Genomic DNA, 22,500 nt, shown 5'->3' on the forward strand with positions numbered 1-22,500 from the left:
TTTTGTATGAGAAACTGACCTGATTTGTGAACTTTCACTTAAAGCACAATGAAAAATAAATGAAATAAAATAAAGAAAAAGGAAAAAAAAACTCTTCCTTACCGTTTTCTAATAGTAAGTCCAGGTAGCTACTGGAATCACTGTGTACTTGTTGGAAGCCTTTGTTTCTGGTTCACAATACTTTCCTCCAGGGAAGTAGGATTTGACAGATGGTTCACCTTCTCCAAAAGCATTTGGTAATCTCCAAAAGGTGCTCTTTCTACAAGCGTCTTTGATTTGGCAGTGGCAAAGTTAAACAGGTGAACAGAAGAGAAACAGGATCTGGGAACATTCTTTATGTAATAACTCCTACCTTCTGTGGATAAGACTTAGAAGTAATTTTAAAAATCTTTCTCATCGTCATTTTTCTGCGTTTAGGCATTCCATATGTTCCTCCCTTCTCCCTAATTTGTAATTACACATAGCCAAACCTCAAGCTAAAGAAGAATTTGAGAGATAATGAAGGATAGAACTTCCTATCACTACAAGGAAATTGAGTTTTCTCTAAATGTATGTGTTCGCAAAGTGTTGTTGACATGTAATCCCTTGATTAATCTATAAATTTATCCAATGGAGTTACCTGTCAAAAAATAATCACTTCACAGGTGTTGAATCTGAAACCAGTAAGAAAGGCAAAGAAAATCTGACGCTCAACCAGAAGCTCCTGCCTGAATTGATAGACTGAAGGTCAACAACATTCTTTAAGTCACATAAGAGAATTTTTTAACAGGTGGATTTTATTGATAGCAGCTTAGGGGCAAGCTTCCAGTCCGTGAAAAATGCTGTATTATTTAATTCTACATCTTCAGTTCACCTACCCCCCAATTCAACGATATTTCTTAAGAATCTATTTGTGTGTAAAGTTCTGTGTTAACTTTTTAATCATTATGCTATATATTGTTTTGGTATGGGTCTAGTTCCTTCTCCCATACAAACCATAATCTTTTTTATTCTGACCTTGCTTTGTAAAGGTAGTTCACCTGACCTATTGGAGATCTTCCAAAAACCCTCTAATATTCATATTTTCCCTCTTTATACTTCATTTTTTTATCGAGGGGTCAGAGAAGTTTCTCCTTGCATCTTTCTGTAATCAGACCATTCCTTTCAGTGGGCCTGGATCACTGAACCGCTTCCTGATCTTGACTTCCTCGTTCTTATTTATTTTTTTTAGATGAAGATTTACAGAACAAGCTAGCTTCTCGTTAAACAGTACGCATATTGTTTTGTGATACTGGTTACCAACCCCACGACGTGTCAACACTCTCATTCTCGACGTTGGGTTCCCTATTACCAGCTTTCCTGATCCCTCCTGCCTTCTAGTCCTTGCCCCTGGGCTGGTACACCCCTTTAGTCTCGTTTTGTTTTATAGGCTTGTCTAATCTTTGGCTGAACGGTGAACCTCAGGAGTGACTTCATTACTGAGCTAAACGGGTGTCCTGGGACAATACTGTTGGGGTTTCTCTAGTCTTTGTCAGGCCAGTAAGCCTGGTCTTTTTTTTGTGTGAGTTAAACTTTTGTTCTACATTTTTCTCCAGCTCTTTCTGGGATCCTCTATTGTGGTTGCTGTCAGAGCAGTCAGAGGTGGTAGCCAGGCACCATCTAGTTGTGCTGGACTCAGTCTGATAAAGGCTGTGGTAGTTGCAGTCAGTTAGTCCTTTGGACTCATCTTTCTCTTGTTTCCTTGGTTGTCTTCATTCTCCCTCCTGCAGACAGGATGAGCTCAGTAGGGTATCTTAGATGTTGGTGTCCTCGTTTTAATATATCCTTTCTACTTTGAAACTGTTCATTACCAGGAACTGCAACCATGTTACTATTTCAGATTCTCTCATTTCCTCTTTGACTACAGTCTCTTTTCTTCCTTGTCTCACACTCCATTGCTTCTTTGGAACCAGTTTATCTTCATTGTAATCTCTACCACTTTCACTGTTGTGTTCTTTATCATCTTTTTCAGGCATACTTTGTGTCTGGATTCTCCCATGGTCACTCATTTCATTAATAAGTCTCCTAATAGCCTAGATTCCTTTTCCTCTGAAATGCCTAGCATTCTAGAGAATATTGAGATTGACTCTACTGTACACTCATATCCAACTTTAATGATTTTTATACAGTGTTCTCAGTTAGGGATCTAGTCTTTTTTCTTTACAGATACATAGCTGCTTTATCAAAAAAAAGCAAACCATCATTTCCCTAACAGATTGAAAAGCCACCTTAGACAATAATGAATTTCAACCGAATTAAAGAGTTAAGGTGAAAGGCAAAACTATATGACATTTTGAAGAGAATATAGGGGATTATCTTTATGAGCTTGGGGGAGGGAAATTTTTTAAGTTGATCAAAAGCATAAAACAAAGGAAAAATTCCTAATTTGGACTACATTAAAATTAAATATTTCTGTTCAAAAAAAGTAAAAAGACAAGTTAACAAAGTGGGAGAAACTACATGCAACAAATAAGGTTGGTGATGATGTAGTGTCTCATATAAAGATTTCTTAGAAATACATAAACTGATAAGAAAATGTGTAAAATCTTGAACAGGCATTTTACAGGTGTGAAATTACAAGTGGCCAGTAAACATACTCAGTACTTGATCAGTCTTGTCAATAACCAGGAAACTGCAGACAAAACGCAATAAGATGTTGTCTTAGTTACCTCGTGCTTCTGTAACAGATACCACAAGTCAATGGCTTTAACAAAGAGAAATTAATTTTCTCACAGTCTAGTAGGCTAGAAGTCCAAATTTAGGGTGTCAGTTCCAGGGGAAGGCTTTCTGTCTCTGTCAGCTCTGGAGGAAGGTCCTTCTCAACAATCTTCCCCTGGATCAGAAGCTTCTTTGCGCAGGCACTCCAGGTCCACAGGGCGCGCTCTGCTCCCAGCACTGCTTTCTTGGTGGTATGAGGTCCCCGAGTCTGCTTGCTTCCTTTTCCTTTTATCTCTTGTTAAAAAAAAAAAAAAGATGCAGGCCACACCCCAGGGAAACTCCCTTTACATTGGCCCAGGATGTGACCTGAGTAAGGGTGTTACATCCCACCCTAATCCTCTTTAACCACAGGCAGAGATCATGATTTATAATAAATCAGAAATCACAAAATGGAGGATAGCCACACAATACTGGGAATCATGGCCTAACCAAGTTGACACATATTTTTAGGGGACACAGTTCAATCCATGACAGATGTCATTCCACCTTTTAGGTTGGCGGAGGACCCCTGGTGGTGCAGTGGTTAAGAGCTCAGCTGGTAACCAAAAGGTTGGCATTCGAATCCACCAGCCGCTCCTTGGAAACCCTACAGGGCAGTTCCACTCTGTCCTGTGGGAGGTTCACTGTGAGTTGGAATTGGCTCAACGGCAGCCAGTTTGTTTGTTTAGATTGGCAGAAATTTATAGTACCAATATCACCTGTTGGTGAAAAACCAGAACTCTTAGGCACTGCTGGTCATAGTTTAAAAATACAGTATAATAAAAGACTGAGAAACTGGAGTATACAAAAATTAAATTTTTGCTATGGGAGGAACATGCGAAAAACCAAATTAAAAGGCAGAAGTTTTCCAACACTTACGACGGACAAAAACTAGCTTCCTCTGCATAGAGTTCTTAAAACTCATTAACTAAAAGTCTGTCTTCCATGTAGGAAAAAAATGGAGAAAAACTTAGGAACAAGTGATTCAGGGGAAAAGGCTCAGCCTTACTAATAATGAAAGAAACGCAAATTAAAACCACGAGATTCTATTTTTCACTTACCAGGTTTGCAAAGGTTAAGGAATTGAGTAAAATACTGTATCAGTACAGGCATGGATAAACAGCCACTCTCATTTTGGTTGAATACATTGAAGTTTCCTTCCAGGATAGCCAGGCGATGCCAATAAAAAATTTAAATGCAAAAAAATTGGAATCAACCTAAATGTCCCTCAGTAGGAGAATGGCTAAATAAAATGTGATGAATCACTGTCAAACATAGAATGCTGTGGATTAGTATCGACATGAGAGATGTTAAAAATATAGTTGGGTGTAAAAAACAAGTTTCAAGTATTAGATACTGAATGATAGTATATATATAAAAAATAAATTATTTTAGGGTTTTATAAAAAAAATTTATATATATATGTTTGTGTATATATATCAATGTATTTTATATACATCAAAAAATAATCTTGAAAAATTCATAAGACAGGTTAACCTTTGGACCAGTGATACCCGGATTGATGTTGGTAGTGGTAGTGATGTTAGTCAAAATGAAGTTTAGCTTTCTTGTAATGTTTCCAAAAGAGAACACATCCTTTTTTAATATATGAGTAAAAATTAAAACAATATTAAAGTTCAGTTAGAAATGGTTGAGTTATTAAGAGACAAAGCACCATCAGAGAAATAGCTGCAAAATCCAGGTTATGAAGTCACAGAAGTCAAAACAGGACTGTATTATTACAAAACCAGACAGGTCATGGACAGCAAATGCGGAGGGCCAGGTGAGTTAGGAGCCAGAGACAGACTTGTGGTAACAAGAGACTGATGCGGAGCTCGACGGCGACTTTGATGACTGCTGTTCAGGTGGAGGGCGGAGATGGAAATCAGAGTAGATTGGGAAGGGAATAGATTGGAAGGTGAGCTACAAGGGTTTTGCTTTTGAAATGAGAAAGTTTCAACCTGTTTAGATGCTGTTGGGAAGGATACAGAGAAGGAAAGTGGGTTGGGATGAAATCCAGAATACAGTAGATGATAATGGAGAAGATGGGAGACCAGGAGAATCTTGGAATGGAAATCATCAGACCTCGTTTTGACTTAGTCCAAGCTCTTTGACATTTAACTTGCTTTGGATTGGCAAACTTTTTCTGTAAAGGACTGGATAGTAAATTACTTTAGGCTTTGTGGGCCACAGGATTTCTGTCACACCTAGTCACCTGTACTCTTGTAACAGGAAAGTAGGCACAGACAATAGGTACATGAATGGGCCCAGCTGTATTCCTATAAAACTTACTGTAGACACTGCCATTTGAATTTCACAGAATTTTTGTGTGATAATATTACTCTTGATTTTTTTTCAGTCATTTAAAAATGTAAAAATTGTTGCTGGCTTGCAGGCCCTTCAGATAGACGGTTGGGTTTGGCCCATGGTCTGTAATAGTGTTCCAGCCCCTGATCTATAAAATGAGAAGTTGGACTAAAATTTATTTTAGCTTTACATTTATAGTTTTAACTGGGACATTCTTACTGACTTAATCTATTTAAATGTAAACATAATTTATCATGTATATCGTCTGATTTTACTATATCTTTATTAGAAGTAATTCTTTGTCTCATTTAGAATTCTGCAGAAGTCAGAATTTGTATTTGTGACTCCAGTTCCAAGAACATAATTTATTCAGATATCCTTGGGAACTGTTTCCTGGGTTTACCAGAAGAGGGATGATTTTTTTTTCCCCTATGTGCACACCATAAATCCCATAATTTATTAAATATTTTAAAATAGATTTATTTTACGGGAACTTCATATTATTGGGCACAAATAAAAAGTAAGTAAAAACAGAACATTGCTATCTGCCAGAAGACCCTGAACCTGTGGCATTATTTCTTTTTGTTAAAAAGGGAGATTAACAAGGTCTTCATAGTGATGTAAAAGGTAAATTAACAACAAACTGATTAATGTTAATGTTTGAAAGAGAACTAAAAAAAAAATTGTCTCAGTAATGCTTTGTATGTCTAAAATTATCTTAAGCTGCCTCACATTGGGAAGCCTTTACATAACTGATACCAGTTGAGTCTTTGGACTAAGTTACTCGATTGAAACACAAAGTTCTGTTATTAATTAAAGTCTCTTTGATAGTAATCGGTTAGAAGATTTTGCAGATTTATTGAGTAACCTCTAAAACCAGTGCTCTCAATCATTCAGATACTTGATTTTTAGGAAACTCAGTCCAAGTGTTCTCTTTTAGATAGACCTTTAGAGGATGAGTGCTTAGACTGGGTATTTGACAGAGAGGGGCTTTGTTTGCCACTAACTTGTCTGAAAAAATGTACTACCGTTAATAACGCATGCAGAGTGATGTGCTGTAAAGGAAAGTTAATGACTTGCCCAAGGTTACATCATTGGTTAATGGCAGAGCTAGAATTACAGCCAACATTACCTGACTTCCAACCAAGTTGTCTTTACAATACTATGTTTCTTGACAAATTCCATAACTTGATTCCATTACTAGACTTCAGGATTACACTAACAGTTAAATATGTGTAGTTATTGTGTACTGGACTCTGCAAACATGGGAGATATACATTCTGTTATTGGCCCCAGAGAATATGTGCACTTTGCCTAATGTAACATTGTTAAGTAATGGCAGAACCCAAATTTGAACCATTATGATATTTTGCCTTTCTAAGTAACATTCATTCTTAAAATGTGTAGTATTTGGGCCTAAGCTTCCTCATCTTTCACTAAAGAAATTCCTAAGCCTATAAAATCTAGCTTCCCTTTTCGCCTTTTTTAGTTCCTTTTTACCTTTTTATTTCTTTTCTTGTTTTCCTCCCTTGCTGAGCACTTGTGGTGCTAAAAGGAAGTAGTAATAATTTATTCTTAATTTTAAAGAAAGTGTGCCTGGCATCACCATTTACCAGTTCGCTATAGATTTTTGGTAGATACCCTTCATCAATTTATGAATGTTTCCGTGTATTTCATTTGCTAAGATTTTGTTTTTTAATCATAAATGGGTTTTGAATTTGTTTATGTAAATGCCTTTTCTGTATCTGTTGAGATAATCATTTGATTTTTTTTTTTAATCAGTTTATGTGGAAAATGAAATGTTGCATATTTTCCATTGTTAAATCACCCTTGCATTTCTGGAATGAACTCAACTTGTTTTTATGATATATTAGTGTCCTCATCTTTATATACTTTTAGAATCAATTTATAACTATTGATTTAATGTCTCCTTAGTATTGATAGGATCATTCATTCTGTATTTCTTCTGAATCAGTTTCAGTAAGTTACATATTTTCCAGGAATTTACTGTTTAGTTAATCTTTTAAATGTATTGGTTTAAAGTCATTTGTAATATGCATACTCTTAAGGCCTGTAGTCATAGATGTTTTAATTGCTGGAGAACTCTTCTTTGGTTCCTTCGATTGCTTGTTAGTTTGTTTATTCATTTATTTATCTGAATATCCGTTAGGGACCTACTGTGTACATTGCCATGTGCATTAACTATCCTTGAGGTTTTTACAGTTTTTTCTCTGCTCTTCAGTGCTCACCCAGAACCCCAGAGGAGGGAGCCCCAGCATGAACCTTCAGGACTCACACTTTCTGATTTTATTTTTACACACATAAAAATAATATGTATAAATATATATTTAAGGGTTGTAGAACTATGATATGTATGTTTTATATATGCATATAAAAATCATAAATATAATGATTTTAGGTCTGTGATAATGGATCATTAAAAAATGTGTGAATTTTTTATTTTGTGAGTGTGGCTGATTTGTTTGGACTGAAGTTAAAGGGTTGTTATTCCTTCTTTAAAGTTAATACTTGAAAAATTGCTGGAGGTGACACATTTGATGAAAGACACTGAATAACATTGACAATTTACCTTCCAGGTTTTATATGGCTTCTTTGTGGCTAAGTAGTTTTCTAAGCACTAAGGATTAAAATGTGATACTCAGTAGTCTTTATTAGTAAATTATACTAGAAAAGCATTTTGTAAGAAACCATACAGATGAAATATTATCCAGATTTCCTGAGTAACTAATTTACCTGTAGTTGTTTGTTTTGTAAAGGCAACATTGAGGATTATCTCAACACTTGTCAAGTACCTTATATTCAACTGATCATTATATATATAATAAAGATTTTTTTATTATATACCTTTGAGTACAGTTAATATAGATGGTGACTACTTGAAGAGATTTTTTTTGTGATCTAAGTCATTCTACATAAATTATTCTCCGTTCTTCCCCTTACTAAACTGCCAGGTGACATGGCAGTCCTGAGAATTATCTCAGGAGCTGGTGTATCTTAAGGGAACTCATAGCTACATTTTGACTGGATGAGAGAAAGGCGGATTTTGTTCTAGCGGTTTCAGTCCATTTTCTGTCCCTATTCTGATCCTTGTTTGATTGGGAGATTGCTAGCTCACCTTTCCTAAAGGGCAGAAGAGGGGCAGGGGTTGGGGCACTCCTTTGTGACCCACCTATAGAATCCTACCCTTTGTGAGCCTCTGTGGAATCTTGTTAACTCTTAATTTGGATTGTGAGCCATCATTTGAACTAAGCAGTGGGCAGATATCAGAAGGCCCATGAACTTTATAAAATGGTATGAAAAATTCATGTTTGAATATATTTCTCTGTCTGGAGGGTCCATAGCTGACGTTTGTTACTCAGTTTGAGTTCTGCTTGAAAGGTTAAGAATCAGTACTTGTGTGTGACAGAGAAAGAGGGGCAGGAGAGAGGAAGACGGAGAAGGGAGGAGGAAGGAAAAGACTATTCTGATCTTTTTTTTTTTTTACTATGGTAAAGCATAAAACGTAAATCTTTCTCACTACTAGAATAACAATATGTGATGTTGTCTTGAACCATTTAAAGAGTAATACCATGGAACATGTTAACTGAATACAGTAGCCACTTGGTTGTGGGTCATCAACCGTAGGGATATCGATGAAATAGTTGGTTTATAACCGTCTGTGTAGGGTTTTCCAGAGAAACAGAACCAGTGAGAAATGGGTGGATGGATAGATATTGATTGATTTACTTCAACGGATTGACTCACCTTCTCTTAGCCCAAGACAGGAACCATTCCCAAAGTCAACTCTTCAGACAGGGATTGGACTGGACCATGGGATAGAAAACGATACTGGCGTAGAGTGAGCTTCTTGGATCAAGTAGACGCATGAGACTGTGTGGGCAGCTCCTGTCTGGAGAGGAGATGAGAGGGCAGAGGGGGTCAGAAGCTGTCTGAATAGATACAAAAATAGAGAGTGGACGATAGGAGTATGCTCTCATTAGAGGAAGAACAGCTAGGAGCATATAGCAAGGTGTGTGTAAGTTTTTGTATGAGAGACTGACTTGGTTTGTAAACTTTCACTTAAAGCACAATAAAAATAAAAATAAAAAAAATAGAGAATTGACTCACCCAGTTATGGGGACGGGCAAGCCCAGCATCCATAGGTCAGGCAACAGGCTGGTTACTCCTCCCAGCTCATGGGACTGGGGGACACAGGGGCTGGCAAGTCCAAAATACACAGGTCAGGTGGTAGGCTGGAGACTTCTGCAGGCTTTTATCCCAAAGTCTATAGGTCAGGCAACAGGAACAGTACAGAGTCAGTGAGTGAGTTCTGCCAAAATACCTCTATATGGTCTTGAGGCAGACCATGCCCTAACAAAACTCCCCTTTTGACTGGTTGATTGATTAGATGTCATTATGGAGGGTGTGATTATATTACATTAAATTACGTTATGGAACAGGAGCCAGCCTAATATTTGGCCAAACCAGTAGGAATCATACAACCTAGCCAAGTTGACAGATAAAATCAACACACACAGTAACTTCCTAAGTTTTCCAAAAGCCAGGGATTCTGATTTGAAGGTGACAGAAGTGTATAAGAAAAATACTTTAAAACGTTAAAATATTTGGCAAGAACTTTACCAGATGTTATATAGAAATTGTTATGTAGAGAAGTTATTAAGCTTTTCAGGAGCACAGAGGCTTTTAGCTGCTCAATGACAATGACATGAATTACAGGAAAAGATTTATTAGAAACTACAGAATAAATATTTTTAATATTATATATATATAAAAAAGGTTATTAATTCATTTTCTGTTTTGGGTAACCTGGCAGATTCATATTGAAATCTTTTGTCAGTGTGACCAAGAATATATTTTTATTAAATTCCATTTAAGAACTTTTAAATGATTTTACTGCCATTGCCACTTACGTATTTATTGACTTTTTACTTAATAACTTGGGATTTATTTTAGGCCAACAACAAAATGGAAGTGAAACAGATGGTTAAACACAAGACATTATGGAAAATGAGCTCAACCAGTGAGCCTTTATCAATTACTGGCATAGAAGCCAATCCTCTGAAGAAATTTACCATTCCAAAGATCAGAAGGACAGCTGGTAAAGGTAATATTTGTATGGAAGATGGGATTTTTAAAATATTTATTACTGTATTGCTCTGATTCTTAGTTCACATTTCTCTTCTGTTTTGGTTCTGTAAAATCAGCTTAAGTTAGCACTTTAATACCTCTACACATGTACTTGCAGTGCTAGACAAGATGAAGTAAACGCATTTCTCCTGTCCCTCCCTAAGTACACCGAAAAACTCTGAACGTGTATAAAACAGACTCTGAAAGGTAGAGAGACAACAGACCAGCTGTGGACCCTGGGACTTGAGGAACAACACAGTAGTAGTAAATTCTCTGCGTTTTCTTTATGTCTTCTAAATATCTCAGACTGGATTGGAGACGCCCATACCAACAGGCACAGACCAAAAAAAAAAAAAAAAAAGCTCCAAGGAAAGCTTACTCTCTCTTGCAAAGTAGAAGGATCAGACTAGAAAGACAGAAACCTGTTTGACAATAAATTCTCTACTCCTGAAAATCACCCGGAAGTAAAGCCATGACCCCTGCGTTTTTACCAGCAAAGGCTAAGTGGAGGGCCTAGACCTATATCTGTACCACTCCTCCCTGCTGGAGTGGTATTACAAAAAAACCCAAACCCTTTGCTGTGAAGTCAATTCTAACTCATAGTGACCCTATTAAAAAAAAAAAAAGTTGCCATTGAATGGATTCTGACTCATAGGGACCCTATAGAGGAGGCCAAATAGGGAGCCTGGACTTCTACCACATAAATTCCACTTCTTCCTGCTCCGTGCCCTGTGGTGATGAATACTCCCTCACTGGGAGCAGCATCAGCATAGATCACCTGGGGAGCCTGGACTTCTACCATGCTCAGCAATAACAAGGCACCTGTCTCCCTTCCACAGTGTCAGTGGCAGCTGAGTGGGGAGTGTAGACTCCTGCCTCTGTCCAATGGTAAAAAGGCACCCCCTTCCGGGGCGTCACTGGGGGCATGTGGAGAGCCAGGATTTCAACCCCACCCAGTGGTAAAGATTCAGATTCCCTTTCTCCTTGCTAGCATGGCTTGAGTAGAGCTACAACAGAGGATTTAATCATACTTAGATCCAAAGTCTCATAACATTATCCAAAGTAACTAAAATAAAAACTTACTTGTCTTACCAGCAACCAGGACAATCTCAACTTGAATGAGAAAAGACAACAGATGCCAACACCCAGATGACACAGGTTTTAGGGTTATCTGACAAGAATTTTAAAGCAGCTATCATAAAGATGTTTCAACAAGCAATTGCAAATACTCTTGAAAGAAATAAAAAAATGTATTAAATCCCAGCAAAACAAAAGGAAAATATAATAAAGAAGAAAATGGAAGTTTTGGAACCAAAAAATACAATAATTGAAATAAAACCTCACTAGATAGGCTCATTAGAAGAATGGAGAAGACAGTGGCAAGAATGAGTGAACTTGAAGATAAAACAGTATCAATTTTCTGATTGTGATATAATTATGTAAGATGTTACCATTGGAGGAAACAGAGTCAAGAATATATGTCTCTGTATCATGTCTTACAACTTCATGTGAATGTAATAATTATCTCAAAATTGAAGGTTTTAAAAAACACCATTGTTAACTGCTGTCAAGTCAGTCCCCAATTCATGGTGACCCCTTGCGCAAGGGGATCAGACCATTGTGATTCATAGGATTTTCACTGACTGATTTTCAGAAGTAGATCTCAACGCCCTTCTTCCTAGTCCATCTTAGTCTGAAGTTCCACTGAAACCAGTTAGGTATTGTAACAATGCACAAGCCACCACTGACAAGTGGTGGCTGTGCTTTAGGAGCATTGGCCAGGAGGGGGTCAAACCTGTTTCTCTCATGTGAAGGTGAGAATTCTACCACTGAATCACCACTGCCCTCAAAAACACCATAGGTAACTCAAGAAGAAATTCTAAAACATTCAAGTAGGCAGGAAGATTGAAACAGGAATGAACTGAAACAGAAAAACAGAAAATAATTAAATGGCAGACTTCAGCCCTAACATCATAATTATATTAAATGTGAATGATCTAAATACACCAATTAAACGACAGGTTGGCAGAATAAATAATAAAATATGGCTCAACTATATACGGTTGACAGAAAAGGAAATTCACTTGAAATATAATGATACAGGTTGATTGAAAGTAAACATATGGGAGAAGATAGGCCATGCAAACATTAACCAAAATAAAGCTTAAGTAGCTATGTTAATATCATATGAAGTGTAGGCCTTAGAGAAAAGAGAATTACCAGGGACATTACATAATAATAAAAGGATCAATCCACCAAGAAGATAATAGCAATCCTAAACGTGCATGCATATGCACATACAGGTCATAACAAATATGGGTAACATTGTGAAGAATGGGAGTTTCAGAACACTTAATTGTGCTCATGAGGAACCTGTACATAGATCAGGAGGCAGTTGTTCAGACTGAACAAGGGGATACTGTGTGGCTTAAAGTTGGGAAAGGTGTACGTCAGGGTTATATCCTTCACCAAGCGAATAATCCGAGAAGCTGGAATATATGAAGAAGAGCGGGACATCAGGATTGGAGGAAGACTCATTAACAACCTGCCACATGCAGATGACATGACCTTGCTTGCTGAAAATGAAGAGGACTTGAAGCACTTATTGATAAAGATCAAAGGCCACAGTCCAGTATGGATTACACTTCAATGTAAAGAAAACAAAAATCCTCACAACTGGACCAATGAACAACATGATAAATGGAGAAAAGATTGAAGTTGTCAAGGATTTCATTTTACTTGGATCCGCAATCAACACCCGTAGAAGCAGCAGTCAAGAAATCAAAAGATGCATTGCATTTGGGCAAATCTGCTACAAATGACCTCTTTAAAGTGTTGAAAAGTAAAGATGTCACCTTAAAGACTAAGGTTTGCCTGACCCAAAATATGATATTTCAGTTGCATCATTTGCACGTGAAAGCTGGCCGATAAATAAGGAAGACCAAAGAAGAATTGATGCCTTTGAATTGTGGTGTTGGTGGAGAATATTGACTATACCACGGACTGCCAAAAGAACGAACAAATCTGTTTTGGAAGAAGCACAACCAGAAAGCTCCTTAGAAGCAAGGATGGTGAGACTGCGTCTTACATACTTCGGATGTGTTGTCAGGGGAGATCAGTCCCTGGAGAAGGATATCATGCTTGGTAAAGTAAAGGGTCATCAGAAAAGAGGAAGACCTCAATGGGATGAATTGACAAAATGGCTGCAGCAGTGGGCCCAAGCGTAACAATGATCACGAGCATGGCGCAGGACTGGGCGGTGTTTTGTTCTGTGGTACGTAGGGTCGCTATGAGTCAGAACCGGCTGAACGGCACCTAACAGCAACAGGACATGTGCATGCAACAGAACTTCAGAATATGCAAAGCAAAAAATGATAGAATTGAGAAAGAGTTGAATCCAGAATTATAGCTGGAGACTTAAGTGCACCTCTCAACATTTGACAGAGCTACTAGACAGAAAATCAACAGGAATACTAGAAGAAATTACTGTCAACCAACAGGATCTGATTGGTGTTTATAGATTACTCCACTCAACAGCAGCAGAATAGATGTTCTTTTTAGGCACCCATGGAGCAAGCACCAAGATAGACAGTATCCTGGCCAGGAGACAGATCTCAACATAGTTGAAAGAATTGAAATCATACAAAATGTGTTCTCTCTAACCACAGTGGACTCAAATTAGAAATTGATAATAGAAAGGTGATAGGTAACCTCCACTTGGAAAGTAAAGAATGCATTTCTAAATAATTTATGGGACTTTGAGGGAAATATATTGAACTCAATGAAAATGAACATACCAAAATTTGGAAAGAGCTAAAGCATTGCAGACAAAGGACTTTATTGCACTAAATGGCTACATTAGAAAAAAAGTTTCAGTTGCATTAGAAAAAAAGGGTTTCAACTGAATAATAAAAACTGGCACCTTAAGAAACTAATAAAGAACAACAAAAGAAGCCCAAAACAAAGAGAAAAAAAAAATTTTTTTTTAAGGAAGGAAATAATGATAAGAACAAAAATCAACGAAATAAGAAGTAGAAAAACAATGAGAAAATCAGTGAAACAAAATGCTGATTAAGAAGATCAGTAACCCTCTAGTAAGACTGACAAAGGAAAAAAAAAAAAACCACATAAACCACAGATTACGACTATAAAGAATGAAACAAGATATCACCACCGGCTTGCAAACAAGCCCATACACATAAACCTGACAATTTAGATGAAGTGGACCAATTTGTTAAAAAGTGCAAACTACCAAAACTTACATAATACTAAGGTGATAATTTTAATAGCCCTGTAATTATGAAATCCACTTCATAGTTGAAAACTGTTACAAAAGAAATCTCTAGGCCCAGATGGTTTCAATGGAGAATTCCACTAAACATTTTTAAAAAAGAATTGACGTAAATTCTAAATCTCTTCCAGAAAATAGAAAAGGGGAAAGCACTTCCCAGATAATTTTATGAGGACAATATTACCCGGCTATCAAAACCAGCCAGAGGTTAGAGGAGAACTTAGTTTGCTGTGTAAACTTTCACCAAAAATGCAATTAAAAAAAAAAGTATGAAAAAAGAAAGCTATAGATCAATATCCATCATGAACATAGATGCAGAAGTTCTAGTTACGAGCTAATGAAATCCAGCAGTATATAAAAGGAATTATACGGTATAGCTAGGTGGGTTTTATTCCATGGCATGGATGTACCATAATTTGTTCACTCGTGGAAATTTGAATGGTTTCCAATTTTTGACTGTTAACAAGTGAAGCTGCTGTTAGATGGACAGTTGTCTGGTGACACAGTTCTAAACACAGATACCTACTCGTCCTTTTCTTTTTCTTGTCTTCAGTGTACTTGTCACCCTGTTGCACCAACACTAGGGAGTATAGTTTCATACACGATACGATTAACCAGAGCAGACTTGATGTAAACTGTGATCTACAGTCGTCATGGCAATTTGGGGATACAAAACTGCTTCACAATGACGATCTGGAAAAAAAATTTACGGCCAAGAGGTAAGCTACTGTGGCCTAAACAAGTTTGAGACTTTTTTTGTTTGTTTTTATGGTGTTTTATGCTGTTTTATTTTTTACCCTTTGAGATTTAATAAGTATTTCTAGAAAAATAAAGTACGGACAATTTTTATCCACTCTTTTGTTACCTCCTCATAAACCAAACCTACTACCGTCAAGTCGATTCTGACTCATAGTGACCCTCCTGTAATAGTGAAAAGCGAAGTGTGAGATTGGATTAGTATATTTTATGCATTAATGTAGTCAGATTTCAGACATACCCTTCTGATTTTTTAATTTTGAAAAAATTCTTCAAAAGCGTACACCACCAGAATGAGCTTCTTGGAACAAGTAGACACGTGAGACTATGCTGACATCTCCTGTCTGAAGGGAAGGGTAGAGGAGGTCAGAATCTGGCCGAATGGACACGAAAAGAGAGAGTAGAGGGAAGGAGCATGCTGTCTCATAAGGGGGAGAGCAATTAGTACATAGCAAAGTGTTTATAAATTTTTGTATGAAAGTCTGACTTGATTTGTAAATTTTCACTTAAAGCACAACAAAAATTAAAAAAAAAATAAAGCATACATCACCACATTTATTAAGGGCCATTTTGTAGATCCCTTGTACCTCCTGGATAGTATAAAAGAAGTTAAAGTAATCAGGAAGTAACTTTTCTCTCTCGACCCAGCTCTTCAGAGACCGAGGTGATTTGAGAGGATTGTATCTGGCTGTTTCCGTCTGTTCTACTAGAGGCACTCTTTTCTGGTTGGTGCCACTGTTTCTGACACTTAAATTTTAAAAAGCGTTCCTTCTACTTTTTGGGAAGCCAGATTGATTGTTATATTTTGTAGTAAGAAAAAGAACATATGCAAAGTTATCGTCGTAAAAATTTTGTAGTTATAGGTATAGATCTTGTGCAAACAGGCTTTAGTGTTTTTGTTTTCTGAACTTGCCCCCTTCAGCATTTTGCTTTTTTAACTTAAAACACTGATAGACCCACATTTAGAACTTGTTTTGAGACGCTTTGGTTTCTTTTTAGTTTTATAGTCAATTCCTCTTGATTCAAACAGGCTGCCCACTTGGTGTCAGTTTGGAGATTTGGGATTGGAGTGAGGGGAATGACAGCATTAGCTTGGATTTTATGCTAATTCCTTTAAAAGCCACAGCTTTTTGAGCATAGGTGGAAAGGACTAGATATATTCTGCTACATCCGGATTGAAAGAACCATTTGATCAGAAGTGTATTGCTGGGGGGAAAAAAATGGTATTGCTTGTGTTGTTCCTTAATTTTGGTTCTTTAGGCATTTTGAAATTTTGTCCTTTTCCAGAATGCTACCCTGCCCAACACTAAATCTTCAACTAGTTATCTCTTCTAGTTAGCGTTAGAGAAAAGTTAGAAGTATCCGATGATTGACATATTTGAACTACGGTGTTGGTGAAGAGTATTGAGTATACCCCGAGCTGCCAGAAGAATGAACAAATCTGTCTTAGAAGAAGTACAGCAAGAATGTTCCTTCGAAGCGAGGATGGCAAGACTTCATCTCACATATTTTGGGCACAATATCAGGGACCAGTCGCTGGAGAAGGTCATCATGCTTGGTAAAGTAGAGGGTCAGGGAAAAAGAGGAAGACCCTCAACTAGATGGAGTGACACGGTGGCTGCTACAACGAGCTCAACCATATCGTACCTACTACTGTGAGGATGGCACAGGACAGAGATGTGCTTCATTCCGTTATTTATAGGGTCACTGTGAGTCAGAACTGACTCATCACACCTAACAACAACAACCCAGCGACACTGGATGTGTCCCCAGGACAGCTGTGGTCGAGTCAGTTCAGCTCGTGGTGACCCTGTGTGTGTTGGAGTAGAATTGTGCTTCGTAGGGTTTTCAGTGGATTATTTTTCAGAAGTAAATCACAGAACTTTTTTCCGAGGTGTCTCTGGGTGACCCCTAACTTTTTATGGTTAGCAGCCAAGTGTGTTAACCATTTGCACCCCCCCAGGGACGACTTCTGGGTTTGTTAAGACCTCCTAAATGACCAACCAGTATCAGATTTATTGTTTTCTTAGGTATTTCCCAGTTAGAGAAACTCCTTTGTTATCCATAGTATTTTATACTTAAAGTTTTGTAGTACTTACCAGAACCCGTTGGTTTGTGTCTAGTTCCCCTACTACCTTTCAAATTTTATCTTGTTTTTGATACGCAGTCAAAGACTGGTACCTAAATGTAAAATTAAGTTAAATTTTTATCTCACTTTTTTAACCAGTGATACCAGGAAGTACCCTTGAATCTTTTTAGCCTTAAGGCACAAGTGGAAAATAAAAATAAGTAGAATGATTAGTAGAAGAAAATAGAATGGAGAGATGAAAAGAAAAAGTGGTAATAACATTGACTGCCTCTGCCTTTATGTAACTTAGAGAATGTAACAAGTTAAATAAATTTCAGGAAAAGCAAGAAGCTCCAAAAAGAAAGATCTCCACTTGTTATGTACCACTTCCTAAGTATGGAACCTGCAGAACACCTTACTGATCTAAACATCCGTATTCATTCATTCCTTCAACATCTCTTCACTGGGTCAGACATTTAGGTACCCTTGGAGAAAAGTGAATAAAGTTTGTTCCTCAGCCCTAAAGAATTTACATTCCAATGGAGAACGACATACAACTAAATATAAAACAGTATAATACCTAGGCACACAGGTGAGGGATTGGTTATTCTTCCTGAGAGTCTTAGATTTTGAAGAGCTGAGAAACTTGAGCTGGCCTCAGTGAGTAAGGGAGAGACTGAATTCAGTCCTCCGTAAGGGTATCGCTCTGTTGGTGTCTTGCCCTATTTGTATCAGTTTGGCCTTTTTTTTTTTTTTAAAGATAATTCTTAAACACATTTTGAATTTATTTGAAAGGATATCGTTTTAAAGATTGTCAGTACCCAGTTTGATACGATGTTGTGGTTGAATTTGTACTTAATATATCAATTTACATCTCATCCCAGATGAATAGCCTGAGCATTCTGTGAAAAATGTTGTCCACGTTGTCAGTGACTGATTCCAAAGAAGGGCAGAACTAAGCCAGTTTGGGCCAGTGATACGGTGGAGAGAGGTTGGTTTGACGTCTCTGGGAGAGAGAAGCCAGTCTGACGTGAACAAGGAAGCATACTGCTCTAGCTAATAGTAGCACTCTTGGGGTAACGAGATTAGCATTAGCATGACTCAAAGCTAAGGATGAAGCCCTGATGGTACAGTGGGTAAGCCCTTGGCTGCTAACCAAAAGGTTGGCAGTTCGAATCCACCAGCCACTCCTTGGAAACTGTATGGGACAGTTCTACCCTGTCTTGTGGGAAAAGAGCCATAAGAACCCACACCGTTCTCGCGTGGGAAGTTGTTGATACGGTTTCTCTTGTATCGTGGGGCACAGATCATGTACATCAGGAGGGAAATTGTACAAAAAAAATTTGGAATGTTAAGAGTGCTATGGCCATTTCCAGTTTAGACCCAAGAAGGCTTTTTAAAAATCAGAGAAAATTCAGATTCGGTAAGAAAGGTTCTTTCTGCTTGTGGGCTAGGTTCTCAGTCCAGCTTTGAGAGATTAACTTAGAGAATTCATTTTTTCCAAAGTTAGTGTGAATATGGGTTTAAAAAAGATTTAACAGGAGTTAACGTATACGGCAAAACATAAATCTGTTGCTTTAGACCTCTCCAAAATTTTAAGAATTTTCTGGCTGAGAAAGAGACTAGTCAGGTTTATACAGTAAAGATGTATCTTAGATTCAATCTGGGGGGAAGAAACAGTTTCCAATCGGAGTCCAATAGGTAAAAGCCATTCTAAATTCAAGGCATTAGGGGAGGTCAGGAGACCTCTGAAGACTTGTTGCCAGGAGACAGAAATTCTAAGACTCACCTCTTGTTTAAACAATAGCTCTTGCTATGGTTACTAGCCTTTGGAATTTTGAGGACAAGAAATCCTACCTATATTTTGAATAGAAGGATATGCTCTGAGCTAAGGGCTAGTTAGCATTGATCATTGTAGTGCCATTCTTTCTTCACGTTTCTGAATTTAATTCTAGTTAACCTACTTTTTCTTCACTAACGTTATTTAGGTGTTGCTAACTTAACCTTTTGGTGTGTACTGTGTGAGTACTGTCATTTTCTCACCTGGAAATGAAGTGTATCACTCACAGCATGAGTCTGGACTTCAGTGCAGTAACTGGATGAGACTTTGGGTTACCCCTTCTGGTGAGGTGGATTGAAAGTGCTTTGTGTGGGCAAGTGCAGTTTTGAAAGTGTATGTGTTGTAAGAGGGGTGTATATAAATATTGAGCCGAACAGGCAGAATGTGGTAGACTGTAGTCTTCCCACCAGTTCTAGACCATCTTAGATACTTAGTCTGAACCATTCTTTGTCCCATTCCCCTTGTCCTTTATTGGTTTACTGATGTGCAAGTCTAGCCAGTATGGGCCAGTAGAACACAGCCTGACAACTGCTTGGAGACCCTGAGAAGGCGAAGTTAGTATCTCTCCTGGTGGATGTGAGCAAGGAAGCCTGTAGACCTAGTGGCTGCTGGCAGCCTTGTTATGACCATGAGAGAAACCAGACATGGATAAACCTAAAACTGTGGAAAGCAGAGTGGAGAGTCAAGAAAAAAAATCCTCATTTCCTAGTATTGTTGAGGGACTGAGTAAATTCAGACTGCCTGTAGTTGGCAGCATCACGCTCCCCCCGAAGATGCACGTTTTAATGCCTAGAATCTGTGACTGTGTTACCTTAGATGGCAAAAAGGGACCTTCTAGATGTGATTGGGTTACAGACCTTGAGATGGGGAATTGTTCTAGATTATCTGGTGAGTCCGTTTTAACTGTAGATGTGATTGAAATTAGAGACCTTGAGATCGGGAGTTATTCTAGATTATTCAAGTGAGCCCATTTTAATCACATAAGATGTTAAAAACCGAAAAAGGCAGAAGACTGCATCAGAGAGAGGAGATAGAAGAAAGAAGGGTGAGAGAGACTCAAGCTACCATTGCTGACTTTACTGATGGAGGAAGGGGCCCATGAGCCAAGGAACGTGGCCGACTTCTAGAAGCTGGGAATGGCTCTTGGGTGACAGCCCACAAGAAAACAGAGACCTTAATCCTACAATTGCAAGTCATTGCATTCTGTCAAGGAAAGGGATCCTCCCCTCGAACCTCAGAAGGAAACGCAGCCCTGCCCACACCTTGATTTTAGCCTGATGAGACCGTGTCACATTTATGACCTGCATAACTGTAAAAGAATAAATTTGTGTTGTTCAAAGCAGCTAAGCTTGTGGTAGTTGTTACAGAAGCAATAAAAAACTAATATACTACCCAGTCTCTGGACCTCTTGTAAGTTAGCCAGTTTCTTTCTTATTTAAACCTTGTTGAATCTCAATTTCTACTTGCGGTCTGTGCTTCACTTCATATATTACACTTTGAGCCAGTGGACAGTGATTGCTTATCTCCAGTAATCTGATGGGTTTGAAAACAAGTAAGTACCCTTTCGAGCTCTCCAAAGGAAATAACCTCGTTTCTTTAACTGTTTTCTAAAAAACATATTTACTTGAATAATTTTCTATCCTAGACAGCCCTAGTAGCTAAATACACTCATTTTCTTTGTTTTCCGGTTAAACATGGAAATAATGTTTCCCGGTGTTTCATTTACTTGTAATTATCTACAGTATTCAAGTTATCTTGGAATTTATTCTTTATGATGTAATTAATTATGACACGAGCATTATGTTTGAGGCACTTACACCCTGTGCTCTAATTCTGGTGTAATTTAAGTAGGAAGACAACATGGTAGCACAGAGTTAATTATAAAGTCAGTCTTCTGAAAGATACCCAAGATTACAGTCCTGTTTCTACCATTCACTAGTTGTGCTGTACTTACTTCTGTAACTTCTCTGTCAGTATCAGTTTTCTCTTCTAAATTTTTTACTCAAAGTTTAATAAAATGGTTGTTAAAAATAGTGACCAAAAATGAGAAGCCCATGAATGAGAGTACAGCTACACAGTTCAACACTTGAGTGCTGAGATGATTTGGGGATTTTTACTCTGGAGTTTAAAGTATATATAAAGTTCAGGGTCTGACAAATTTTGACATTTATTCCTTATTAGCATGCATAAAAACATGGGGAAATGTTTCTGAAAAAATTATTCCTAACTCTTGTGTGTTTATTTATATTTTTAAGATCTATTATATATTTAAGATAAATTTACTGTTAGCACTGAATTTGATGCTTATTTGTTGGTAATAGGTCACTTTTTTTTTAATAATTTTTATTGTGCTTTAAGTGAAAGTTTACAAATCAAGTCAGTCTCTCACATATAAACTTATATACACCTTACTACATACTTCCATTTACTCTCCCCCTAATGAGTCAGCCCACGCCCTCCTTCCGGTCTCTCCTTTCGTGACCATTTTGCCAGTTTTAATCCCCTCTACCCTCCCATCTCCCCTCCAGACAGGAGATGCCAACGTAGTCTCAAGTGTCCACGTGGTGCAGGTAGCTCACTCCTCACCAGCATCCCTCTCCAACCCATTGTCCAGTCCAATCCATGTCTGAAGAGTTGTCTTCGGGAATGGTTCCTGTCCTGGGCCAACAAGGTTTGGGGACCCTCACCGCCGGGGTCCTCCTAGTCTCAGTCAGACCTTTAAGTTTGGTCTTTTTATGAGAATTTGGGGTCTGCATCCCACTGTTCTCCTGCTCCCTCAGAGATTCTCCGTTGTGTTCCCTGTCAGGGCAGTCATCGGTTGTGGCCAGGGACCATCTAGTTCTTCTGGTCTCAGAATGACGTTGTCTCTAGTTCATGTAGCCCTTTCTGTCTCTTGGCCTCATAAGGTAATAGGTCACTTTTATGTGCTAGTTCTTTATAGTCTGTGTGATTACATGTTACCGTACACACAAAAGACTGGTCAGATTCATGTTACCGTGTCTGAGATGGAAATCTTCAGACTCAGAGCTTCTGTCCTTTAATATGCTGACACAGATCCTAGTGTCTGAATAACTTTGAAAAATCAAATCTTTTACCAGAGTCTTTAGAGTCAGGTATAGTTTTAAAAGCCAAGTAGACATAACATCACACAATTGTACATGGAAAATATGTTGAAATGGCAAATGTTTTGTTGTATATAAACTTACCACCACCACTAAAAAAAAAAGCAATTAGGCCTAAATTTTTTTCAAATGTAATTTTGAAAACATTTATCGATAACTATGAAGTATTTATTAGTGTTACTACTAACACAGAATGCCAGGAAATGTTTTCTACTTTAATTTACCCTAGTTTTGTAGCCCTGGGTCAGGTCTG

At 37.8% G+C, this 22,500-nt stretch overlaps 1 protein-coding gene across 1 annotated transcript in view; it reads left to right on the forward strand.

Moving 5' to 3' along the window:
- Positions 1–22,500, forward strand: part of TEX15 (testis expressed 15, meiosis and synapsis associated) — a 76,146-nt gene that overhangs the window by 14,931 nt on the left and 38,715 nt on the right. The window contains exons 3-4 of the mRNA XM_049866757.1: positions 9,997–10,147; positions 15,015–15,180. Of these exons, the coding sequence (XP_049722714.1) occupies positions 10,009–10,147; positions 15,015–15,180 (305 nt within the window). The 5' untranslated portion in view covers positions 9,997–10,008. The remainder of the gene's footprint in view (positions 1–9,996; positions 10,148–15,014; positions 15,181–22,500) is intronic.

The sequence above is a fragment of the Elephas maximus genome, chromosome 22 (genome assembly GCF_024166365.1).
Source record: "Elephas maximus indicus isolate mEleMax1 chromosome 22, mEleMax1 primary haplotype, whole genome shotgun sequence".
NCBI lineage: Eukaryota > Metazoa > Chordata > Mammalia > Proboscidea > Elephantidae > Elephas > Elephas maximus.